The 25,782-nt window shown below is 41.5% G+C and overlaps 1 protein-coding gene across 4 annotated transcripts in view; it reads left to right on the top strand.

The window, feature by feature from the left end:
• The first annotated feature begins 506 nt into the window (after positions 1–506).
• rell2 (RELT like 2) overlaps positions 507–25,782 on the top strand; it is a 38,106-nt gene continuing 12,830 nt past the window's right edge. For 2 of the 4 annotated variants that reach the window (XM_084550071.1, XM_084550074.1), the window contains exons 1-5: positions 19,356–19,494; positions 20,187–20,254; positions 20,530–20,742; positions 21,672–21,734; positions 21,974–22,037. In XM_084550071.1, coding sequence (XP_084406197.1) covers positions 20,544–20,742; positions 21,672–21,734; positions 21,974–22,037 — 326 coding nt within the window. In that variant the 5' untranslated portion in view covers positions 19,356–19,494; positions 20,187–20,254; positions 20,530–20,543. Of the gene's footprint in view, positions 741–19,355; positions 19,495–20,186; positions 20,255–20,529; positions 20,743–21,671; positions 21,735–21,973; positions 22,038–25,782 lie in introns of those variants that run through there. The other 2 variants (XM_084550072.1, XM_084550073.1) reach the window with 2 other exon arrangements.

The raw sequence follows: 25,782 nt of genomic DNA, 5'->3' as shown, positions 1-25,782 counted from the left end.
TCGGTACCCGCAGCCACACAGAGCCGAACAGAACACCGTTAGGAGAAGAACATGAATGGATGGATGGATGCGCAAATGGATATAAGAAAGTTTTTCAGGAAAGTAAGTATTCATCACTGCTGGTAGTAGCAATTAGTTAGCTCCAGCCCCCAGCTAACAGCAGAAAGTCCCATGAAATGCTCCATGTTTGACAAATAAAAACCCGGCTTACACACTACAAACCTTTGTTTATTGTTGTACTGTATTAAAAAAACAGACTGATAATAAATACTAATAAATAACTACTAATAACTAATAAATAATTTCTCAGTCTTTACTAGCTGTTTGTGAAATTTTGTACTCGCGCGCTTGATTGCTCACATCCTGTGCATCTCCTTGGTTCTAAGCCCCCCCTGTCCTTAAAACATAGTGACGCCTCTGGCTCTGGATATTTAAGCCTAAATTTAATTTAGCTAATCATTAAGATGTCTTTTTTCAACATGTACAATTTGTCTGCTTTGCCACAGCTTGAGTTCAATAGAAGCCGTCTGCAGCTCAGCTGACTCTCTCCCTGGATACATAATGGTTAAATTCAAACTTGCAGCAGAAGTACCGTAGAGTACACAGACTGATGCCTCCCAGCTTCCTGTCATTCTGTCCTTCGCGGCAGCATCGTCTCGCTCCGGCCAGAGGACACGGGGGAAAGGCTGCAGACATGGGGCAGCATCCCACCAACAGGAATACCGCCTGCTTAACACAAGGTGAGTATCCTGAATATATGTGTGTCATACATGTGTCTGTTTTGTAGCGCTTGCAGACCAGCCGTCGTCATACACTCTCTCAGTCAGTAGCCTGTTTAACCTTAAGGAGACAGTCACGGTCTCTGTGTGTGTTCCGCATGTTGTGACCGCTGTTCGTCGGTGGCTCGCTGTGTAGGCTACCTGCAGAACAAGGGCGGAGGTGCAGTGTGGTGGTTATTGAGCCTGAGGGGTGGATGATGCAGTGAATCTGCGCTACAGTAGGTGATGGTGTAGACCAATGTCCATGTCATGCATGAAAAATGACACGCCAGACTCCGTTCACAAGTGTCCCACTTGAATATTTTCAGTCTCTTGGGGAAGCCGTCTTATTAAATACAATTCGAATTGTTCGTTTTTGGAATGGGTTGAGCGAACCGCTAAAATCGGCATGGTTTGATCCAGTAATATTAAAGGGTCTCACTGTCTATATATTATCAGTTTCCTTCCGCACATTAATCCCACATCGACTAAAACATGCAGCCATCTTGAACAACATAAACTAAAAAGAAACAATGATTTAGAACAGATTAATTCATTCTTTGTAATGCGAATTCAAATTCACCCTCATTTGACTGAAAAAATATATGTCTTCCTGCCAACCAAAAATTAAAATATTTCTGACTGAAGTCTGGTATGACCATGGTGTAGCATGTAAGGTCAAAGCCCAAAAGCACCAATGATTCTTCAGTGCAAATGGCAAGTTGAGAGCAATGAGTAATGCTGAGAGGGGTCATCTGTGAACTATACAGTCTAAACAGGCTGTTGATGACCTTTGGATAAGGTTATGAATTTTGCTGGTTTCAAGAAATGCACTAATCTCCCCAAGAGTATAAGGGTCTGTCGGAGAGGAAAACTGCTTAGAGTTCCCAGCCTTCCCACAGGAAGTTAGTCAAATATTTATCACATCATGTTGTTGCAGCTGATGTAGTGTGGGCTGTATGTCATGCAAAGGGGTTTTTGCCAATAAATTACTCAAAAATACACAATGATTGCTGTTAGCATATAGGGATCAACAGTATTTAATGTTCCAACATAATACTGCCTACCTAACAATAAAGAAATCAGACAAAACATTCCCATTGTCTACTATAGCATACTGTTCACAAAACACAAACACTTTATTAGGAATCAGCTAGTCAAGTGGGATAAGACCAATGACTAAAATCCTGAAATACATTCATCCATTCATTCATCTTCTATACCCGCTTATTCCTGTTAAGGGTCGCGGGGGTCTGCTGGGGCCTATCCCAGCTGTCAACGGGCGAGAGGCAGGGGTATCCTGAAATACAATTCAGGATATTCAGTTTATGGTTGTATGAAAAGTCAAAATGTAATAAAAAAGAATCTCAATGACTTTGGTGTGATTGTTGGTAGCAGACCAGCTGGTTCTGACCAAAAAAAAAGAGTTCACTCAGAAAAACTAAAAACATCCAATGAGACCGTTCAGAGAGTTTGTCTGACAATTCCAAGCTTCTTCTGAAGAGACGACTCTGGACTCAGTCAGGTTCAGTGGTGAAGAATAGAGTTTATTTCAGTACAACAAATTATACACTGCCTGGCCAAAAAAATAACTGGATGGGTGATTATCTTTCAGCTGACAACAAGTTATGATAGGGGCTACTTATGATGTGCTGCCAACTCCCCAGAACCTAAACCAGTGGGTAGGTGAGGATGTTGCCTGGCCACTGTGCACTTGTGTATGCACGCTTAGCCATATTCTGACAGGTTGTAAGGTTAGTCTTTCCCAAGGACGTTACACCTGGCGTCACAACCAGGTACTGAAATGTTTAGCAGCTGCAATTGAGGAAAAATGGGTGAATGTATATTCCATGGCCGTTAACAGAGAGAATAGATGCATTAACGGGAGTTTGTATGTTTGTACGTTTGTACGGGAGGGAGAAAAGGCTAGACTAGCAGGCATCAGGCATAACACGGGACAGCTAAGAGTAGGAGGAGCCTGGGAGATGAGGGCGGATTTAAATGAACAGCTGGTTATTCCAACTGAGATAGCTAGCACCCGTCTACGGGCCAGATCTGCTGTTGTGGTCTGAGCCAGCGAAAGTAGTCTATTTCATAGAACTCACTGTCCCGTGGGAAAATAGAATTGAGGACGCTAACGGGCGTAAAAGAGCCAAGTATGCAGAGTTAGCAGCAGACGCAGAGCAGAATGGCTGGAGAGCTTTTGTCCGCCCGGTAGAAGTGGAATGCCGTGGATTTGTAGCAAAATCAGCGATTGCCCTTCTGAGCGAGCTGGGCATACGGGGAAAAAGCCAGAGGACTGCGGTATCTAACATGTCTTGGGCAGCAGAGAGAGCGGTAGATTTGTTTGTTTGTTTCGTGGTTCAGTCCGCATCAATGGGCCGAACCACGGTGGATTTGTTTGTTTCGTGGTTCAGTCTGCATTAACGGGGCAAACCACAGTAGATTTGTTTGTGTCGTGATTCATAAAAGGACTAGGCTAATTATTGAAATTTTAGTTGTTGTCTAATATTAATGGTGAGAAAAATGGGGTTTTTCAGTGGCAGCGTGGAGGGGCTGACTCCAGGACGCTGGAATTCGCTGCGGTATGTAACATGTCTCGGGCAGCAGAGAGAGCGAGTGAGTGGCTCTGGACACGTAGGAAGCATGCTAGCTAGGGAGCTAGCTAAAGGTAAGGGTGGCTGCGTGACTTTAGTGTGTTTGCAAATTATTGTAGATGTGGTCGATTGGTTCGTGTTTCAGCCCGCAGTAATGGGGCCAATCACGGTAGATTTGTTTGTTTGTTTCGTGTTTCAGCCCGCATCAACGGGGCGAACCACGGTAGATTTGTTTGTTTTGTGGTTTAGTTCGCATTAACGGGGCGAACCATGGTAGATTTGTTTGTGTCGTGATTCATAAAAGGACTAGGCTAATTATTGAAATATTAGTTGTTGTCTAATATTAATGGTGAGAAAAAACGGGGTTTTGCAGTGGCAGCGTGGAGGGGGTGACTCCAGGACGCTGGAATTCGCTGTTAACGAAACATCGGTGAAGGGAGGTGCCCACTTCAAAACCCCAATGACATGCTGCATACTGCTGTTGTTTAGGCCAGATTCCTGATGTCTTCATGTTGCTTGGTAGCTATGTTTAGCTGCTGAGCGGGCCATAAAAGCCAGCAGCGTTAGGTTAGCTTATATTTCACAAGGTTTGAATTATCCTCTGCTGCTCTGTGGGCCTACAAGCCAGCAGCATTTACTTAGTTCATTTAGATTGTGGGCTAAGCTAGCCAGCAGCATTTGGTTAGCTTATATTTCACAAGGTTTGAGTTAGCATCTGCTGCTGAGCAGGCCATACAAGCCAGCAGCATTTACTTAGTTCATTTAGATTGTAGGTTAAGCGTCATATCACATGACTGTAGGTTTGTTAGGGTTTCTCAGTTGGACAGGGCCTCTAAATGTGTTTTGCCTGGGATTTTGGTACAAGGGATTGTAACATCTAATCCTGTGTATTAATGAATAATTAACCCCAACTGATGCAATGAGGGCTTCTGATTTCTTAAACAACCATGTCTAAAGACACATCCCATGGTCGTTGAAAAGATGTTAGTCTGTTTGAGAAGGGTCAAATCATTGGCATGCATCAGTCAGAGAAAACATCTAAGGAGATTGTAGAAACTACTAAAATTGGGTTAAGAACTATTCAACGCATTATTAAAAACTGGAAGGATAGTGGGGAACCATTGTCTTCGAGGAAGAATATCCAAATGGGTTCAGAAAAGGCAACTGGACTTGTAGAGTTTTTTGAAAAGACGTTTCACCACTCATCCGAGTCGCTTCTTCAGTTCTAGGGGACTGGTGGTATTGTAAATAGATGGCAGATTAAATCTCAGTCCACCTCCTCTGTTCAGAGAAGGTTTTTCCAGTCTGACATAGATGGCTTCCTTCCCTCTGCCTCTGACGGACAAGAGTCGTTAGAGCACCATACATAGGAAGGACGAAAAACAGTCCCCTCAACGACAGGCAGAAGCTTATCGAAACAATGCCACAGCGAACGTGTGCTGTAATCAAAGCTAAAGGCGAAATGTTAGAGTGTGACCATTTTTCTTTGGTGGTGCCTTTTTTTTTGGCCGGGCAGTCCATAAACCCAAGTTGCCTACGGATTGCAACAGATTTTTCTTTGTGTTACACCCAATTTTATACAAAAAAAATGTCCTCCCTTTGGGCTGGGTTTTTGCCTGAATTAAGTCCTTTTTTATTTTTATCTACGTTTATTGGCCAATTTTCTATCTGTGTCAAAAAAACAGTCCCTTGTTTACTGTGTGCCTTATTTGCCTTTCCCTGGGCTCAAGGGCATCACCAGACGTGAGCTGGCCCATGTCGGTCTAACCTTGAGATAAGCCAACTTGTCCACCTGTCTTTTTATGAGGGCATGGTGATGAGACCTCAGGCATGGTTTCTTACAATGGAGCAGAGATTTTCCTTGGCTTCTCTGTTGCCTCTCAGCCAGCAAATCTGAATCTGGTAGAACACATTTGTGATGGGGCTAAGTGACAGGTTGGCAGCATGAATGTGCAGTGGACATATCTGCAGAAATTGTTATATGAGCATGAAGCAGAACGTGTGGAATGAATATCACAAATAATTGAAGCTGTTTTGAGAACAAAGGGAGTCCTGATGCATGACTTTTGGACTTAATGTAGCTGTGCATTTTAGTCTTTATAATCCCACAAGACAGGGGCTGGCATTCACACAGAACTGTGCACTGACTAAAACTAAAATAGACTTCCTTGGTAAACTAAAATGTCATTTCTGACATAGGGTCTGGTTCACAAATATAGGCTCTGCCTTTGGCTTAGGTCTAATATTCTCGAACTGAACTAATTTGTTGTGAATTCTGGGTTAATTATAGTAAACCATGTCTGACCAAACAACCAATCAGCTCCCTTCATTCCTACAACAAACTTTTGCGTGTCTGAACTACAGACCATCTGGCAGATGAACATTTTTGGCCCACACCCGTCGTCCTCATCTTTCATTTTGATCTCAGCTACACTCCTTTAAAGTTTGGCATGCATGCTTTGTACAGTTTTGATGCAGTCACAAAGAACTGAACTTTATGGTAGTTCCTTCTACAGTGGGTGTCTCCAGGTCCACAACGAGCCATAATGACAGACAGACAAACTCACAAGCTGTAAATAATACCAGCCACACTGTTACAGCTAGAAACAATTAGTAGGAAAGTGAATAATACACTAATATAAAATAAAAAATACAAAAAACTAAAGGATAAAAGGGGGCGGCACAGTGATGAGGTGTTTAGCACTTATACCTCACAGCGAGAAGGTCCCGGGTTTGAATCCATGGGCCGACTGGGCCTTTCTGTGTGGAGTTTTGCATGTTCTCCCTGTGTCTGCGTGGGTTCTCTCCAGGTACTCCAGCTTCCTCCCACCGTCCAAAGACATGCTCATTAGGTTCATTGGTGATTCTAAATTGGCCGTAGGTGTGAATGTGAGTGTGAATGGTTGTCTGTCTCTCTGTGTTAGCCCTGCGATAGACTGGCGACCTGTCCAGGGTGTACCCTGATGACAGCTGGGATAGGCTTAACAGGAATAAGTGGTTACAGAAGATAAATGAATGAATAAAAGATAAAAACCCACAACCAGTGTTACAGTTAAAAAATTACAACTGCAGTCTGAAAAGCTCTTTACCCTCTGTGGTTTGCTCCACAATATCATCAGTTAACCACAGTTTATGAGCCACGTTTTAATACTTTCGGTCAGTTGGTTACAACAAGGTTTTGTCTAACATGTCTCTGTCCTTCAGAGGAAGGAATCATGAATCACTTTGCTGATTCTAATCACTTTAGTTTAAAGAAATCGAATTAATTCATGTTAGTCTTGTGGCACAAGTAGATTACATTTTATTGACAAATCCTGGTTGCAGGGTGAAGTATGTCCAGACTATTTTACTGCCAACGGAGCTTAATGCAAATAGTAATACAGTAAAACAAAGTAGTGATAAGATATCATTGTTTGGACTTTTGTCCAGGAGTGGACTTATGTTTAAATCATAATTTTACATTTAAATAGTGATAAAAGTCCATAAAACTTGGAACTGGTATTTTCGCTTCTGTTCTTCTTCAACAGGTTAAAAAAAACTGAAAGCAAAGCACTAACAAACAGCTCATCAAACAAAACTGTCTCAGTGACATTCAGAGCTTCGACAGGGCCTACAGATGGCCAGCTGTGTCCTCACACTCTTTTATTAGAAATATAGTATATGCTTCTTCAGTATCCATAATGCAAGAAATTATTAAGTTTGATCACTTTAATAACAAACTAGCAAGTAATTCCTTTTGGTTTCTGATTTAGTAGTGTGGTTTAATACCAGTTCAAAACGTACCCGTTTGTCACTGAGTGCAACTTTCAGTTTTCTTGAGAATGAACTCGTCCTAAGCTTTACTTAAACCTCACCTTTCCCTTACATTAAATCAAGTATTTTTTCCCTAAAGTTGAATGAGTTCCATTAAGTGCAATTGCATGCGTAAACTGTCCAAAATGTGCCTGACCTAAAGCTATGCTCCGCAGAGCTATGCTGTGTACTATCGAGTGCCCAGGGCATTTATTCTTGTGTGTCAGAAATCATTGTGAAATTACTCCATTCAAGAACTATTCAGAGGTGTACTTTCCTTGCCACATGTTGAGCTTCTTCATCAAACAGTTATGGCCAACAGTAAATATTATAGGTCATGTAATAAAAGAAAGGTTTGCGACCAACTCCTCGTCATCCTTTTAACATCCGGTCGGACACCACAGTATGTTCAAGAGTGTAGAAAGTGTTAATAAGAGCATGGAAACGGTTAATAAGAGAGTGAGAATGGTTCATAAAGGTTTAAAATACATATACAACAGTATAATTAATAAAATAAATACATATAAAACAGCATAAATAATAAAATAAATATGTGGTCGCTACTTCGCGGATTCTCTTTTCGCGGGGCGAGTCTGGAACGTAACCCCCGCGATAGATGAGGGAATACTGTATCAGGTTAACACAGGCTAGGAAAATCACATTCATTATGTTCCAAAATAGACATCACTAAAATCTGCTGGACCTTTAAATTTGTAAAGCTACATTTTAAACCTTTTCTACTATACACATTTTGCAATAGGACAACCATGGACTGTCCTCTCTGTCAAGACACATTCATGGATCTCTTTGATGTCAGTTCTCTGACGTAATGACAAGTATATACTGCCTTACCTCAAAGCCATCCTTTCACAGAGACCCCACACATCTCCTTTCCTCCTTCATTTCATCTCTATTTGTATATACACTGCCTGGCCAAAAAAAATAAAAAATCACCACCAAAAAAAAAAAAATAGTCACACTCTAACATTTCACCTTTAGCTTTGATTACAGCATACGTTCGCTGTGGCATTGTTTCGATAAGCTTCTGCAGTGTCACAAGATTTATTTCCATCCACTGTTGCATTCATTTTTCACTAAACTCTGTATTGATGATGGGAGGGTCTGACCACTGCGCAAAGCCTTCTCCTGCACATCCCAAAGATTCTCAGTGGGGTTAAGGTCTGGACTCTGTGGTGGCCAATCCATGTGTGAAAATGATGTCTCATGCTCCCTGAACCACTCTTTCACAATTTGAACCCGATGAATCCTGGCATTGTCATCTTGGAATATGCCCGTGCCATCAGGGAAGAAAAAATCCATTGATGGAATAACCTGGTCATTCAGTATATTCAGGTAGTCAGCTGACCTCATTCTTTGGACACATAATGTTGTTGAACCTAGACCTGACCAGCAGCAACCCCAGATCATAGGCACTAGGCATGATGGGTGCATCACTTCATCTGCCTCTCTTCTTACCCTGATGCCCCCATCACTCTGGAACAGGGTAAATCTGGACTCATCAGACCACATGACCCTCTTCCATTGCTCCAGAGTCCAATCTTTCTGCTCCTTAGCAAATTGAAGCCTTTTTTTCCGGTTAGCCTCATTGATTAGTGGTTTTCTTAAGGCTACACAGCTGTTCAGTCCCAATCCCTTGAGTTCCCTTCACATTGTACATGTGGAAATGTTCTTACTTTCACTATTAAACATAGCCCTGAGTTGTGCTGTTGTTTTTCTTCGATTTGATTTCACTGAATGTTTAAGTTATCACGGATAACGATCTAACAGGATTTTTTTCCGACCACATTTCTTCCTCGAAGACGATGGTTCCCCACTATCCTTCCAGTTTTTAATAATGCGTTGAACAGTTCTTAACCCAATTTTAGTAGTTTCTACAATCTCCTTCGATGTTTTCTCTGCTTGATGCATGCCAATGATTTGACCCTTCTCAAACAGACTAACATCTTTTCAATAACCACAGGATGTGTCTTTAGACATGGTTGTTTAAGAAATGAGAAGGTACTCATTCTATCAGTTGGGGTTAAATAACTTGAATGACTGAATGAAAAATTACTTCTTCTTTTTTTTTGCCAGGCAGCACAGTGCTTTCATAAAGCTGCACTCACTGTGAGGCAATTCTGCCAAGGTTGTGTAGCTGCTGAGTCATCGCTCTCCTTCTCTCAGCTTTTTGTCTCTTTAAGCGGAAGGGAGAGCGAGTGTGGGCATGTTCCCTAACTCACAGACCTATCTTCAGACGCCAGACCTCCTGCATCATCCTACATCTATTCCTTCTCATCTGTTATCAGTGCAATTGGTCAGGGGGCATTGTTTTCTGTACTGCTGAACCAACGAATTCTAGTCCACAGTGACAGATTCACGTGACACCACGGCACAGCACTCTGGAAATTTGTAACCGTAACAAGCTGCATTGCGTTTACTGAATACCAAAACCGAATCAACAACTGAAGACAGCTGCCATAAAGGTCAGGCAAAGCATCACAAAGGAGAAAAATCCTTCTTGTTCATGGATTACAGAATTTAAACACTGATGTGTGTACCACTTTCTCCAGTTACATACTGTAGGAGTCCCTGATATGGGGAACTGTGAACTAAAATAGATGTAATTTCTAACTATTTCCTGTGGCATTTTGCTTCAGTTCTTCTAATTGCGAGTCTACACTTTGAGCTCATATTTATTATATGTATAAATTCTGCGAACTCTGCCTTTTTTCACTAATTCACTCCTTTATTTTGCAAACTGGACAGTTCATATTGAACGATTTACTTTTCTCTAACCCACGTTTACTTTGAAATGACTTCACACCACAGCAAGTCGGGGAAGAAAGAGGACCAAGCCACTAGCTTGACCATGGAGGTTATTTCTAAGCTACTTAACCAGCACAGGCAGGCACTCTGACCACTTTAAAACTATTTTCAACCAGCTGGAAAACAAATTCGACCGGTTGACGAGAATGTCCAGTGCCTTTCGTCTCTCGAGCTTGGCGCGGAGGACCTGTGAGCTAGAAAATGTCTGCACCAGCCGACGGGAAAGAAACTCCAAGCTAACGGCTAAAGTCATCGACTTAGAGGGTCGCAGCAAAAGACAAAACATTCACATTCTGGGCCTAGCAGAGTCTATTGAAGTTGGGCGACCTACAGCTTTTTTCTCCGATTTGCTGTGCAAGGTTTTTGCTAAAGAGACGCTTCCATCTCTGCCCGAGATTAACAGAGCCCACCGTTCATTAACAGCAAAACCGCCCCCCGGACAGAGATCGCTCCCTGTCATTCTCTGTCTGCACCGCTACCAGGTCAAGGATCTTCTGATATGCGAGGCCCGCCGTAGAGGGACGCTGGAGTACCACAGCCAGCAAGTTTGAGGTGTGGAAGACTACAGCCCCAAAGTTTTGAGCCAGCAAGTCGAGCAGGGGCGGGGCTTCAGGGGGGGCTGGGAGGGCGGCACGCCCCCGGCCCGGGTCCGGGCAGGGAGCGGGGACTTGGCGGGATCGGCCCGGGCCCCTCTCTCGCCTCCGTGCTGGGGAAGGTGGGTCTCTCCCGCGGCTTGGGCCCGGAGGTGCTTCACTTATAAGAGCAATGCTTTCATAGTATCACTATCAACTTCGCTGCCTGTATGTGGGCTTATATAGGTTGCTCCAGTCAGGATGAGTCATGGTTGCCAAAAAACTTTATATGACTGACTTTAGTGATGTAGTAGGTGTACAGTATTAAATAAAATGTTGTGCTGTATGACTGGCGTTATTTTCACTCTCACATTTCACTTTACGACGTGCAAATTTACAAGTGGATCGCCGATATTGTCTCCAAGTGTATTTTGGGTAAAATCGCTAAGCTAATCACGCGCCGCTCAGAGTTTACAGAGAGGGAGCGGGAGGGGACGAAGCTGGATGACGAGGAGCAGGGGAGACGAGGGGATTGGATGCCATCCTCATGGCTCCCATTGGTCAATGTCTATGCAGGATTACGGTTGATAGAATGAATTAATTTTTTTTTTGTTCTTTTTGCTATCCATATTGTGAAGATCGGACAGCTACCATATTCCAGATCGTAGAGTATAGCTTTAACATGAGTGTCAGTGCATATAAACATAAAAGTGGAGCGCTAAAGCGCAAAGAAAAGGAAAAAAAGAGCAAGGAAAAGCCAAATTACAAAAACTGGACACATATTTTGTTCGTCCTCCTGGAGATGAACCCGACATTGTTGTTGGCAGCGATTCAGGCCCGCCAATATTGTCAGCACAGTCAGGGAGCCAGATTTACAGGTAGCAATTCTAACGATCATACACAATGTGTGAGTTAGTTGTAAACTGTTGATGGTTGTTATTGTAGTAGCCCAGCCGCCTATAGTTTAAATCCCCTTCTTTCTCTCTCGGCTGTATAGCGGTGCTTTGAATTTGTGTTGTTTTATTATTATGTAGCCTAATGTTTTTGTTGTTCTCTTGGTTTGTTATACTTCATGTCCGTTTGATGGACTTCAAAATGACATAGTTGCTCTCCGTGGTGCTGAAGCATGTAAGCCCCGCTGTTGCGGGCATGTGTATGTTGTAAAATGACGTTATGATGAGCTTTAATATTTGGGTTTAAAGGGCCCGGTCATGTGCCCCGCCCCCGGCCCGTCTCTGATTCGTTCCGCTAGTGAAGTCGAGTACAGAGAAGTCATGGCGAATCTCTACAACTGAGGGCTCAAACCCTTTCTCCTATATCCCGTACGGCTCTGCATCACATTTCCTGACGGAGACACAAAGTGGCTACGCTCGACCACAGAGGCGCGGAAATACATCGACGGCCTTCCTCCTCTATCTCTTCCACCTTAAATGACTGCTCGATGATTATGCCTGACTGTTTATAACCGCTAACATGCCATCCTTCACTCTGGCCATTTTCTATGGGATTGAGATCGGGGCTTTGTGATGGCCACTCCAAAACATTGATTTTGTTGTCCTTAAGTCACTTTGTAACTACTTTGGCGGTATGCTTAGGGTCATTGTCCATTTGGAAGACCCATTTGCGCCCAAGCTTTAACTTCCTGGCTGATGTCTTGAGATGTTGCTTCAATATTTCCACATAATGTTCTTTCCTCATGATGCCGTCTATTTTATGAAGTGCACCAGTTCCTCCTGTTGCAAAACAGCCCCACAACATGATGCTACCACCCCCATACTTCACAGTTGGGATGGTGTTCTCAGGCTTACAAGCTTCCCCCTTTTTCCTCCAAATGTAACGACGGTCATTATGGCCAAACAGTTCCACTTTAGTTTCATCAGACCACAGGACATGTCTCCAAAAATTAAGGTCTTTGTCCCTGTGTGTATTTGCAAACTGTAATGGCTGTAATGGCTTTTTCATGTTTCTTTTGGAGTAATGGCTTCTTCCTCGCTGAGTGGCCTTTCAGCCCATGTCGGTACAGGACTCGTTTCACTGTGGAGAATGACACTCTCTTACCAGCTTCAGCCATCATCTTGACAAGGTCTTTAGCTTTTGTTCTGGGGTTGATTTGCACATTTCGGACCAAAACATGTTCATCTCTGGGACACAGAACCCGTCTCCTTCCTGAGCGGTATTGATGGCTGGACATTCCCATGGTGTCTATACTTGCGTATAATTGTTTGAACAGATGAACGTGTACCCAAGGATGAACCAGACTTGTGGAGCACCACAATTCTCTTCCTGATATCTTGGCTGATTTCTTTTGATTTTCCCATGATGTCAAACAAGGGCCTAAAACAGGAGAAGTTTAGTCGGATTTAATTGAGTGAGGAAAAAAGGTTTATGTGTCTTTTAACACAGCGTATGTAAACATCTGGTTTCAACTGTAGCCTATGTGAGTATGTCCCCAAGCCTTTAACTCAGTGAACTGCTACATGCTGGTGTGAGGAAAACCTGCCAGAGTGTGCTATATGACTTCATAGTGTGTACATAAGAGATTTTAAAAGGAGCGTTTTTTTATGTTTGTACTCCTAGAATTGTTCAAATGTGGTCCTAGGAGTGTTGAGTGCATTCTAACACTAAAATAAGGAAGATTTTTTTGCGGGGTGTTTTGAAGAGCTTGCTGCTATGTTCTTCAGCAGCTGTCTTGTTGTGGGGTTGGTGGGTAAGGGGTGGCTTTTCCTATGCCAGTACTGACTTAATATCATTTTTAGTTATCATTCTGCACTTTCAGTTGAAGACAGTGGCTAGACTGTTAAACTTTGATAACTGGAATGTCAAGGGTTTAAATCACCCTGTTAAAATGAGGAGGGTATTTTCATATATAAAACAATTTGAAGCAGCATTTGTTTTTTTGCAAGAGACACGCATTCGTGGTTCTGATAGCACGCGCCTGATGTCGCGGTGGGCAGGGCAGCACTTCCATTCCTCATTATCAGATACTAACAATGATGGTGCTCGCCAATGTTTATGCTCCAAATGTAGACGATATGGGTTTTTTGAAACGCTTTTATTCTTCTCTCCTGGATTTGAGTTCATACTCTCTTATGCTTGTTGGGGATTTCAATTGTTCAACTGTTCTTCTCCCAACCCTGACTGAATTAGTAGGTCCGCCTCATTCATTCAGTCCTTGTTATCCAATTTCGGTGTCCCTGATGTATGGTGTTCCCTCCATCCAAATAAGAGAGGGTACTCCTTCTTCTCACACGTCCATCATATCTTCACTAGGACTGACTACTTTTTCACTGATAATGAACTGATACCATTGACGTGATTCTGTGCTTATCAGGGCATAGTGATATCAGATCATGTTCTTATACTATCTTTGGTACTACCAGACCTTCCTCAAGTTAAAAAACACTGGTACTTTAATTCAACTCTCCTCTGTACTTTATGAAAGAACATATATCCTTCTTTTTTCAGAGAAATACCTCTTCGGATATTTCTAGTCCAGTAGTTTTGGATGCTTTTAAGGCGTACCGTAGGGGACAAATTATTTCTTACACTGCAAATATGAAATCAAGGAAACAGACAAACAATATGCTCAAGATAAAAACCCTGAAATATATAAAACGTGCATGGAGCTTCAAACCAAATTTGATCTGGCCTCAACTTATCTCGTTGACTGCCAACTCTCGAGAAGTAAGAGTTTGTTCTATATCCACGGTGAAAAATCTGGGAAATTGTTAGCTAATTAGCTGAGAGGACTCAAAGCAAAGGGTCATATTACGAATATCAATGGTAATGTTACATCAGATCATGCAAAGACTAATGACACATTCAGGAGTTACTATTCTAAACTCTTCACCACTGAATTTTCGAATAATACTATGTTAATGGATAATTTTCTGAATCTACTAAACATTCCCATGCTTTCCTCTGATAGTTAAATGAGATTAGATGAACTCATAACAAAAGAGGAGTGTAAGCACAGTAGTATCTACAGTAACTCATTCAAGCAGAGTAAGCTTCTGACATCATTCTATGAAGAATGTATCACCCTTATTGCAAAGAAAGACAAGGATCCAACGGAGTGCTCTTCATATAGACCCATCTCTCTGTTAAATATTGATGTTAAAATTCTGGCCAAAGTTTTGACCCGAAGATTGGAGAACATTTTACTGTCTATCATACCTGAAGACCAAATCGGCTTTGTCAAAAATCGATACTCCTATTTTAACATATGTTGGCTATTTTACATTTTGTATCTCCCCTCTGGTGAAACTCCTGAATGTGTCCTTTCTTTAGGTGCAGAGAAAGCGTTTGACCGGATAGAGTGGGCATATTTATTTGAGACTAAAAACAATTGGCTTCGGTCCGAATTTTATCACCTGGATAAAATTATTATACTCGAGCAGTGGGCTCAGTTCAGAAACGGCGGGGACTGGGTATTGAGCGTTTCAAGGATCTCTTCACAGATAATAGTTTTGTAACATTTGAGCAGCTAACTGAAAAGTTCAATCTCCCAAAGTCTCACTTTTTCAGGTATCTACAAATAAGACATTTTCTTCGCTGTCAGATACCAAGTTTCCCACAGACACCTGATATGATCATTGCTGATGCACTTCTCAACCTACAGCCATCGCGCAGGGGTTTGATAAACTGCTAGGCATAAGGCATGTCCCACTTGACAACATTAAAATCGCATGGGAAGATATGAATAGAGACCTCACATGGGGTCTGTAGATTGACTTACAGTCCCCAGATGATGTCTTATGACCTGGACAATGTCATCTCTGAGCGGCACGTTGGTTTATTTACCTGTAATTTGCTACTGCTATGTTTCATCCACAACCTCAGAATCAGAAAAATATTCAGCCATGTTGCAAAAAACTAGCAGTAGCAAATTACAGGTAAATAAGCCGACCGTAGCGGTTGTGCGCGCCGCTCAGAGATGACATCGTCCAGGTCAGAAGACATCATCCGGGGTCTGTAGGTCAATCTACGGACCCCGGATGATGATAACTAACTCCGATAATGTAACTCCGGACTCAACGGGCTGTTATGTGTCATAACAAAATATTGCCGAAATGAATGAGTTTCGCAAGATAATGTGTTATTTAGAAGCTGCGTTTCGATGCCCTGACCACTCCCGCTATACGGATATACACTGATCTACTTATCTCCTGAACAAGTGCAAATTAAACAAAAGTGATACTGGTGAGTGAACGATGGCATTTTATGCTAGAAATAAGGTCCAGGTTGTAAAAAACAGTAGTTCCCCTTTAAGGGGTGGGACAAACTACAAATATAATTATGGGGGAGAATACAAGCTATAAAAATGGTCGTAGCCCTAAAGTTGAACTATCGTTTAAGTATGATACCGTTAAATATCCCAGCGACCATTTTCAAATTCATAGACAAAACGTTTGATCAGTTCATCTGGACTGGTAAAAGGGCGAGGATGGAAATAACAACACTACAAGCTAATGTAGAATGTGGGGGCCTGAGACTCCCTAATATGAGGCCCTACCAAGAAGCATTTATAGGAGCTCAGATAACATCCCTACTCGCAAACAGAACCTCTGTGGGTGAAGTTAGAAGAGGAATTAAATGCCCCATTTAAAGTAGCAGATTATTTGAGCCACATTCCAACATTACAAGGACAGAATCCAATAATCTCTAATACAAGGGACATCTAGCACCGTATGCATAAGAAGGAGTATCTCCTTTTCTTACAGCTTCATCATCAGTATGGAATAACCCCATATTAAAAATGGGGGGAAAGGTGTTCTTCTAGAGAGAGTGGCATACTAAAGGAATCGAGCATATCCAATGTCTCTACCACAACAATGCTTTAAAATCATTTTAAGAGCTAAAGGAAACATACAACTTGCATAACAGAGATTTTTGGACATTTTTACAGCTCAGGGAGTGTATGTCTAAGGCAACCCCCAGAGGTGTTGAGCTGCCAACTCAATCTTCTATCTTCTCTAAATTCATATTGTTAGGCACAACGCCTCACCTTGTGAGCAAAATATATAATCATCTTATTAGTGGGTTTAAGGGCAATACAACAGGTTTAAAGGTTGCGTGTGAAAGAGACTTGGGAATAACTTATGAGGAGGAAGAATGGAGCAGGATGACTGGGGAGATGCTAAGTCCGATGAGAGATGCCAGGTCTAAACTCATCCTGTAAAATATTCAACAGACTATACTGGACACCAGTGAGGATGAGTAGACTTGGGCTACGTGAGTCAAACCTGTGCTGGCGCTGTAAAGCAGATAAAGGAGACCTTCTCCATATGGTTCTTCACTGCCCCAACTTAACTGTCTACTGGCAGAGGGTTACAGAAAAGATCATAGATAGCCTAGGTATGAATATTGATCTTACTCCCGCATTATATCTCCTGAATAGTATGAAAGGAGATGAGAGAATAAATGAGAAAGAAACACAGTGGCTAAAGATAGCACTTACCACTGATAAAAGAGTCATACTGAGGCATTGGGCAGGAAAAGATATCCTGACCTACTCTGAATGGCTCAATGCATTAACAGAAACATGCAGCCTCATATGAACAATTAGCATATAAAATAAATAATAATAAGACGAAGAAGAAAACCTTTATTTGTCCCACAATGGGGAAATTGCAGTTTGCAACAGCATGCAGAAATGACAGAGATAGAACAGATAATAGACATATTGCACAGTTACAATATAAGGTGTAACAATATTGCACATATTAGGAGTGCTCATTGTGGAGCCTAACAGCAGCAGGAAGGAAAGACCTTCTGTATCTTTCCTTCACACATCGAGGGTGAAGCAGTCTGCCACTGAAGCTGCTCCTCAGTCCTGTCAGGTCACCATGCAGGGGGGCGGGACCCATCGTCCAGCATGGAGGACAGTTCAGCCAGAACTCCCCCATCACCCACCTCCCCCACCGAGTCCAAGGGGCAGCCCAGGACAGAGCTGGACTTCCTGATGATCTTATCCAGCTTCTTCCTTTCCCTCTCTGCTATGCCACTGCTCCAGCAGACCACTCCACACAGGACGACCGACGCCACCACAGAGCCTGCAGAGTGCGGCCAGTTCGAACGTTTTATATGGCAGGGATCCCACGTTGCCCATGGTAACGGAGGGGAGAACAGCGCTGAGAAGTGAAGCGTCTCCTCTCTTCTCGATGTTATTTTCCTGCTCGGCATCCACGGCAGGTCCCACGAAGCATCTCCGGGAGGATCCCATGTCTGTCCCGAGGGAACACCACAGTGCCACGCAGGGCGATCAGCCACTCCCTCCTGTAACCAATGCACACACTGGCCGCTTCTTGCATAGTAACGCCAGCCGCTCTGGAGGTTGTTAAAAATATTAGGCTATGGCGAGATTCCCAATAAAAAACAAAACTAAATAAGTGCAATGCTGTCTGAAAAAGTATATACAAAAGTAATCTCCACAAAAAGGGAAGCGAAAAGTGAATTAAATTCGGAAAAAAGAGAGATCTAGTAAGAGCTGTTGCAAGCAGCTGCCAGCTTCAACCGGCGCTGCAAAAAGAAAGAAGAAAAAACACAAATCAGGAATGGATAATCCAGGATTGGAAACAAGAACATGCCTATTAACTAATACTGTTTCATTGTGTTTATTTTGTTTTGATAAGTGTTACCATTACTTAGTTTCAATGAAATACACATCAATTGACCTTTGGCTAAGCCCCGCCCCCCTTAGTTACTGTTGCTACGTCCGACATTCTCTTCTGGGCCGTGGTTTTCTGGTTATCTATAAGGCTCTGGGATCAATATCAATGAGCAACACTGTTCTTGCAAAGCTGGGTACGTCTCTATTCACTTCTATAATCGTTATTACGAAGCAAACGGACTAACGTTACGCACGTATAACGTTGTATTTCTTCAGCGTGTGCTAGCGTATCAACAACTATGCAACTTAAGCTGTAACGGTGATGTTTTGGTTAGCTCCACAGGGTTTTGCGCGCACATCATTGGGCTTATCCATACCCTGGATGCTGGATATATACCGACAGTATAGCCTGCCGAGACCGAAAATATGAGACGCCTGCGTTAAAGTCAATGGAGCGCTGTGGAAAAAGTGTCGGACCCCTGTGGGAGCTCTCTTGGCTGTGATTGGTCAATCTACATTCTAGGGCGGGGCTTAGCCAAAGGTCAATTGTATAGTGACTGTATAGGTGGAGCTCACTGTCACGGGACATTTTATTTTACTATAATTCAGCGATGTGTAGAACCCTCTCGTGTAAAAATGTGTATTGGTCTGAGTTATTCTGTATATGAATGTATGATGGGTATTTGTTAACACAAAATTAATAAAAAGTAAAATAATAAAAAAAAAAAGAATTGTGTCAATGTGAAAAAATATATGGACCTGTATTTATTTGAAGTTCCCAAGATGGTGAGGTAAAAAGCACATTCAGTGTTGATGAGTTGAGAGTGCTGATGATATGCACCATCACTGTTTAACCACCCAAAAACAAACATTTCAGAGGTCACAAGCGCTGATAACACTGTGTGCGTGTGTGTTAAGGCCGTTGTTGGATGCTGATAAGCCAGCTGGAGGGCAACACTGATAAGTTGTTGCATATATGCTATCCAGTAGTCTACACTGTGTGTGCGTGCATGTTTGCACATTCTCAGTATATATCTAAACATAAAGCTAGAAATGTATAATAGGTGTATATATTTATCTTCAAAATCCCTTTTGAATTATTATTTTTTTCATTTTTAAAAAGGATGATTTCTTTGAGATAAGGGAGAAAAGGTGGGGCTAACAGGAACATACACTGGAGGGGCACACTCTGGTTTAAGCTTCTTATCCGGCGCACACATTTTCACATTGTTTATCAACCAAATCTTAACAACTTATTTTGCTGTGTGTTTTTTTTTTTCCTTCGTAATAGTGACCACACTGACTTTCACATGTTCGGATGAGTGCACTGTTGAAAGGTAGGAAACTGGCAGGAAATATGCAAACCTACTCAAAGAAATATACACTATTTTGTTCATGTGCATTTGTGAGAGGAAGTACTGCTTTGGTATCTTATGCCAAAAGGCTAAATAACTTTGGAAAATGTAAATGGGCACATGGGGTATAGAAGTAAATAAATATTTAAGTAGTCATGATTAAATTTTTTTTATTTCAGACGGATGAAGAATTACAAACATAATCTTACGCAAAAAGAGAAACCTCAAGAGTAGTTCAGGGGTCTGCAGATAATCTTTTTCTGGCATTCATTGTTAAAAGTCTTCATGCTGTTTGTCCCAGCTCTATTTTATGAAAATGCAACTCATGGAAAAGACTGCAGAATAAATGAACAACTATCAGCAGGTGTCCCACAAATAAAGGCCAAAGAAAATGTATGTGTCAATTTAACAAACTGTTCAACAGTAATGTAAATAATGTATTTTCAATAATTAATATATCTTTATAGCAGTATAATAGTTATGACACTATCTTAAGTAACTACATACAATACATGCATAAATGTCTTCTCTGAAAAAGGCATGTAACTTAACATAAGCAGGAATTGTTCAAATACAGCCCTTCTCTCTTTAGATATATTTCGCTTTTTCAGACGTTTTAGGGGAGCTCTAATAGTCTGACTAGGCTATTTCCCCCCTTTCTTTGTTTCCCACAGGCTGACTTTTGATGTTGACCAGTCTGCAGCACAAGGTTTGAAGATGATTTGAATCAACCACACAACCGGTATATATATTTTCATATATCTCTTCACACTCTAACGGCATGTACTTTGTCTACATTGTTCAAACTAATATGGTATTTTAATAGATCAGGCAGTGTTTTTTTTGTTTGTTTGTTTACCTTGACCTTAATTGAACTTTCATCCATGCTATCATGTCATCGTCCTCATAAAGAAGAAAAATTTACTCAGTTCAATAACATGTTCTTGCTTTGGCCAAAAGTAGAGTTAGTCTCTACTGGAGGTTGATGATGACAAATAAATTCTATCTTTATCTCAGTTTAAAGCCACATTATGACTGAATTAGAAACATTCGGAGTTGGGGAGCATCCACCGCCCTACATTATCTTTCTGGTGGTCTTCCTCTTCTTTCTCACCGGACTGCTGGGGTTCCTCATCTGCCACCTGCTGAAGAAGAAAGGTTACCGCTGTCGCACAGGAGACGTGGATGATGAAGAGGTGGAGGAGGAAAAGCTTGAAGGAAATGCAGGTGGTGAGTTTAGAAGAAAAATAAAATGAGATTACTTAAAGGGTATCTACAAATTTGACTAATCATTAGTTTAGTAGTCTTACAGAGTTCCACTCAGTATTTGAAATCAATTGTAAAATGTCTTCCTGGGTGTAAAGAAGCTTTATAATTTAACTGTGGTTACAGTAGAAAATACAAATTACCAAAATACAAGCTGCTAACCTTTTTGCCGTAGCTTTCCAGCTTTAGATCAATAAAAGTTTAATTTGTGAGATGCAAAAAACTAACAACAAGCTAAATAGGCAAAAAGCTTTGTAGAATCAAAAAGTATAGAATAATTTTCAGTGGGATCATCACAAATGCGAGGTTTTTCACTGTGACAGCAAGAAACTCATTTGACCATTTTCAAATGAAGGACAACATGGAAAATTTGCTTTTATTTTTAAGTCACATCGCACAGCTGAGATATAGTGATGATGCTGGTAAGAAAGAGCAGAGAGGAGGGGTAATTTGAATGAATGTATTTATATGTGTCATTCTTTCCTTTTCTTTTTCTTTCTGTCTTGCTCTTTTTTCACCCACAGCAGTTATTCAGGAAATCACAAACACGTAAACTTACTCAAATACACACTCACTTCGATACTGTCTGTGCTTATTAATAGACATTCACACGTGTGAAAACATATACACACAGAGCTAAAATAGACAAGGCTTTAGTTGACAGGCTTTTCTGAATGGAGAAAGTGCTAATTAGAATATTTTTTTTGCTGCATTTTGCTGCAGCATGGAAATGGAAAAATCATGCACTCCTTTAAAAATGTTTTTTTTTTAAAAATGGTTTCATTTGCCTTTTTTAATTAGGTGAGCTCTGTAATTTGACTCTGTTTAAGGTGATGACTTTATGATATGACAGTTGGTAATAAAGATTACTTTGTTCTTTTGCTGTGTTATAGATGAGGATGAAGAGAACCAAGATACAGTGGAGCAGATACTCAAATGTATAATTGAAAATGAAGGTAACAAATAAACATGTTTTGGTTAGAATTTTGTAATAGTAATTACAATAGTCATTTTATTTTATCCAGTACTATTTTGGGTCCATCATCCATTGAATCTAATCTAATTTATTTCTCACCTGCATTATTTTAATCTGTACAGTCTTGATTACAGGATTACATCTCGTCAGTATATTTCTGAATTCCAGCTATAGTCACATGATTTCTATTCTAATATGGGTTCTTCTTGTCACCTCAAGCAAATATGGAAGCCTTCAATGAGATGTTGGGAAACCATAATGTCTGTGTGCGCCATGACCCAAGGTAAGCCCATTATTGAGATACATTTGCAAATATGCTACTATGCTGACCTACTACATGATTATGAAATATAATCAATCAATTTAAAAACAGCCCAGTGTTATGGACATTCGATGACCCAATGGAAGCAATCAAAATCAGAATATTTTATTAATCCTTCAAGGAAATTGTTTTGTTGCTTTTGCTCCCATAAAGTGACAGTTGCAAGTGACACAGTCACAAATAGAATAAATTGTAGTAATAATAGTAATATAAAAAAAATAAAAACTAGATGTAAGCATAAAAACCTAATATTACTAGATTATCGCGAGCGATCATAAAGGGGTAAGTCACCAGTAGTGCCCCCTATAGACCACATTGCACGAAACTTGGTGGGCTTGTAAGGAGTCATCCACAGTTATTATTGTCAAAGTTCAAGCAGTTTACTGTGGTGGTTTGTGAGATATAAACATGTGGTCATTGTAGCGCATTTCATGAAACTTGGCATAATTGTACGCAAGCATATTACAATGACGGTTGCTAAGTTTAATAAGGATTGGGTAAATACTTCAAAAGTTATAGGCCTTAAAGTCATATTAAATGTTTCTGTGTCACCTGTAGCGCCCCCTGTAGACATAATGTCACATAACTTGATGGCCGTCTACACAATATGTTCCAGATTGTGTATGCCAAATTTCATGAAGTTAGCTATTGCAGTTTTTGAGATATTGAAATGTTGCTTTTGTAGTGCCCCCTAGAGACCAAGGGTCATAAAAGTGGGGTGCTTGTACAGAATCATATTATTGTCAATGATATGAAGTTTGATTAAGTTTGGGTATATACTTCACAAAATAATTGCTTTGGAGTTACACTGTGCCATGTCGTAAAAATTAATTAGCCATTAAGTTTGTAATCAACAACCCTGCTAAAGTTCATTTTAGAACTTAACATTATCATTGTCCATAAATGATTCAGTCCAAGTTTGGTGAGAATTGGATGAACGGGTTAGAAGGAGTTGATTTTGCTTTGAGGTGCAATTTTTTCAAAATGGTGGAAAAAAATGGCAGGCGGGAAAAGGGCGTGGTCTAGTCCATTGCAACCAGAGCTATGTAAGGAATCAGAGGGAGAAATAATTTAATTTCTAGGGCACACGGTTCTCAAGATATGAGCCAAAACGTAAATTGGATTATTGTAGCGCCACCTAGCTGCAGGCATGTGTATTGACACCTTGGCAAAGTGACATGCACTTCTACCAAGTTACCAGGTTTGATGCCTTTGGCCTTTGCAGTTTGTCCTGAGCAGACACTTTTAGGGAAAAAGAAAAAACCGAAGGCGAAGGTGAAGGCGAAGATTGCTAGTGATCATAAAGGGGTCCATGCCGTGTCGAAGTCGTCCACGAGCGGGACGCAGAGGCATAAGTCACCAGTAGTGCCTCCTGTAGACCGTATTCCACAAAACTTGGTGGGCTTGTAAGGAGTCATCCACAGATTATTATTGTCAAATTTCAAGCTGGTGACTGTGGTGGTTTGTGAGATATAAACATGTAGTTATTGTGGCGCCCCCTACAGCCCGAATTTCACGAAACATGCCATGGTTGTACACAAACATAATGACGGTTGCTAAGTTTCATAAGGATTGGGTGAATACTTCAAAAGTTATGTCACCTGTAGTGCCCCCTGTTGATGTAATGTCATGCAACTTGATGGACATCTACACAATATGTTACAGATTGTGTATGCCAAATATCATGAAGTTAGCTATTGCAGTTTTTAAGATATTTAAATGTTGCTTTTGTATCGCCCCCTAGAGACCAAGGGTCACAAAATTTGGGGTGCTTGTACAGAATCATATTATTATCAATGATATGAAGTTTGATTAAGTTTGGGTATATACTTCACAAAATATTATCTTATGAGTTATACTGTTGCACGCCATAAAAATTAAGTAGCCATTAACTTTGTAATCAATAACCCTAGGTTATAATAATAATAATAATGATAAGAATAAGAAAACCTTTATTAGTCCTGCAATGGGGAAATTGCAATGGGGGGGGAGGAAAAGGGGAAGAAAAACAAGAGGAGAGGGGAGGAGAAAAAACAGCAGCTCCCAGACTACACTCCTCTCTGGGAGTACAGTTTGGGACCGAGAAAAAAAACCTCAGCAACATAAGCACATATGAGCACACTTTACAACATAAGAACTCAAAACAACTTGCACCGGGGGACTTCGGACCCCGCCTGTCGCACTGGGGGGTGAAAGCGGCGAAGGCTTGGGATTGGGGGTTAGGGAGGTGCATTGCATATGTGCATGTGTGTAAGTGTCCGTGGGTGCGTGTGTGTACATAAGCCTGGAGAGTCGCTTCGTCTAGCCTCCCAATCAGTGCCTCAGTTCACAGGACGTCATCGCGATAACACAGCAGGTTGCCATGGAGACGTCCCTGATCAGGTCCCAGACGGAGTCAACCATCAACAGGTGTCCGTGAAGGAAGGGAGGGAGGAATAGGACAGAGCGTCTCACTGCAGCGATCTCCTGGGGGGGTTGTTCCAGCAGCGGCCTTGGCCAAGGCCGGTGCTGCTGAGGGCCAGAATGCAGATTAGATTATGATTGTTTGGGTTAGGGCGAGTAGTCGCATTTCAATAGACACGACTTACTCTATTTGATCATTCTGGTCTTCAAATCCATTCATTCGCCTTTGCAAAGCCGAAAACTTCTCCAAGATGTTTTCCATGTTGCGGTTAATGACCACAGTCTTGAGCACAAACAGCTCTGTCCAAGATGTTATCCATGTTGCGATTTATAACCACAGTCAGTGCGCTGATAGCTCTTTCCAAGGTGTTTTCCATGTTGCGGTTCATATCCACAGTCTGAGCGCTAACAGCTCTGCTCACTCCATCAATAATCTCGGGCAGCTTCATGGGGCTTTGGACTGCTGACACCGTCTTCCGAATTTTCCGATACACCAGGGCAATGCCTAATCCAATCAGCAGATATGTCCAAATATGTAAAGATCCTCGATGTCCTCTACGGAAAGAGTCGCCAGGCACACGACCCTCCACTTCTCCCAGGAGTCCATCATGTATCCAGCGGCAAACGTTCCGTCAGGGCAGACAGGTTCCCCCGAACCCGAGCTTCTCGTCGAGAAGATTCTGTCAATTGCATTGAGAGACCAGTTGACCAATTCCATGATTTTAAATTTGGAGAGCAATGCGGAGAGAGGCTCCCAAAGTTTGAGACAAGACAGGACGAGACATGAGAAGCAAAGCAGGGAAGATAAGGGAGAGGGGAGAGAGAGAGAGATGCGTCCGCCTTCGTTGAGTGCTGGAGAAGTGCATTGAGAAGTTTTCATTATCTTTGTCCATAAATGATACATGCCGAGTTTGGTGAGAACTGGATGAACGGGCTAGGAGGAGTTGATATTGCTTTGAGGAGCAATTTTTTCAAAACGGTGGATAAAAATGGCAGGCGGAAATGGGCGTGGCCTAGTCCATTAGAACCAGGGCTATGTAGGGAATCAGAGGGAGAAAGAATTTTGTTTCATTTTTCATATTTTCAATGAATAATGGTAACTTAATATGACTGATTTTCTCATAACAATGCCACATGTCAAATTCCAGAATGTAATAGATGGTAAGTGAAAAGTTTGTGAATATAGTATAAGTTAGTTCAAGTTTCCAGCATGGAAAATGTTGGATACATGTGTAGGTGTATAGACTTGATTTGCCAGCATAATAATAATTGCTATAATAATTGCTATTGTGCTCAGTCTCTT

Source organism: Chelon labrosus (assembly GCF_963514085.1).
Source record: "Chelon labrosus genome assembly, chromosome: 8".
Lineage (NCBI taxonomy): Eukaryota > Metazoa > Chordata > Actinopteri > Mugiliformes > Mugilidae > Chelon > Chelon labrosus.
The sequence above is the reverse complement of the archived record's forward strand: the minus strand, read 5'-3'. Positions and strand labels throughout refer to the sequence as shown.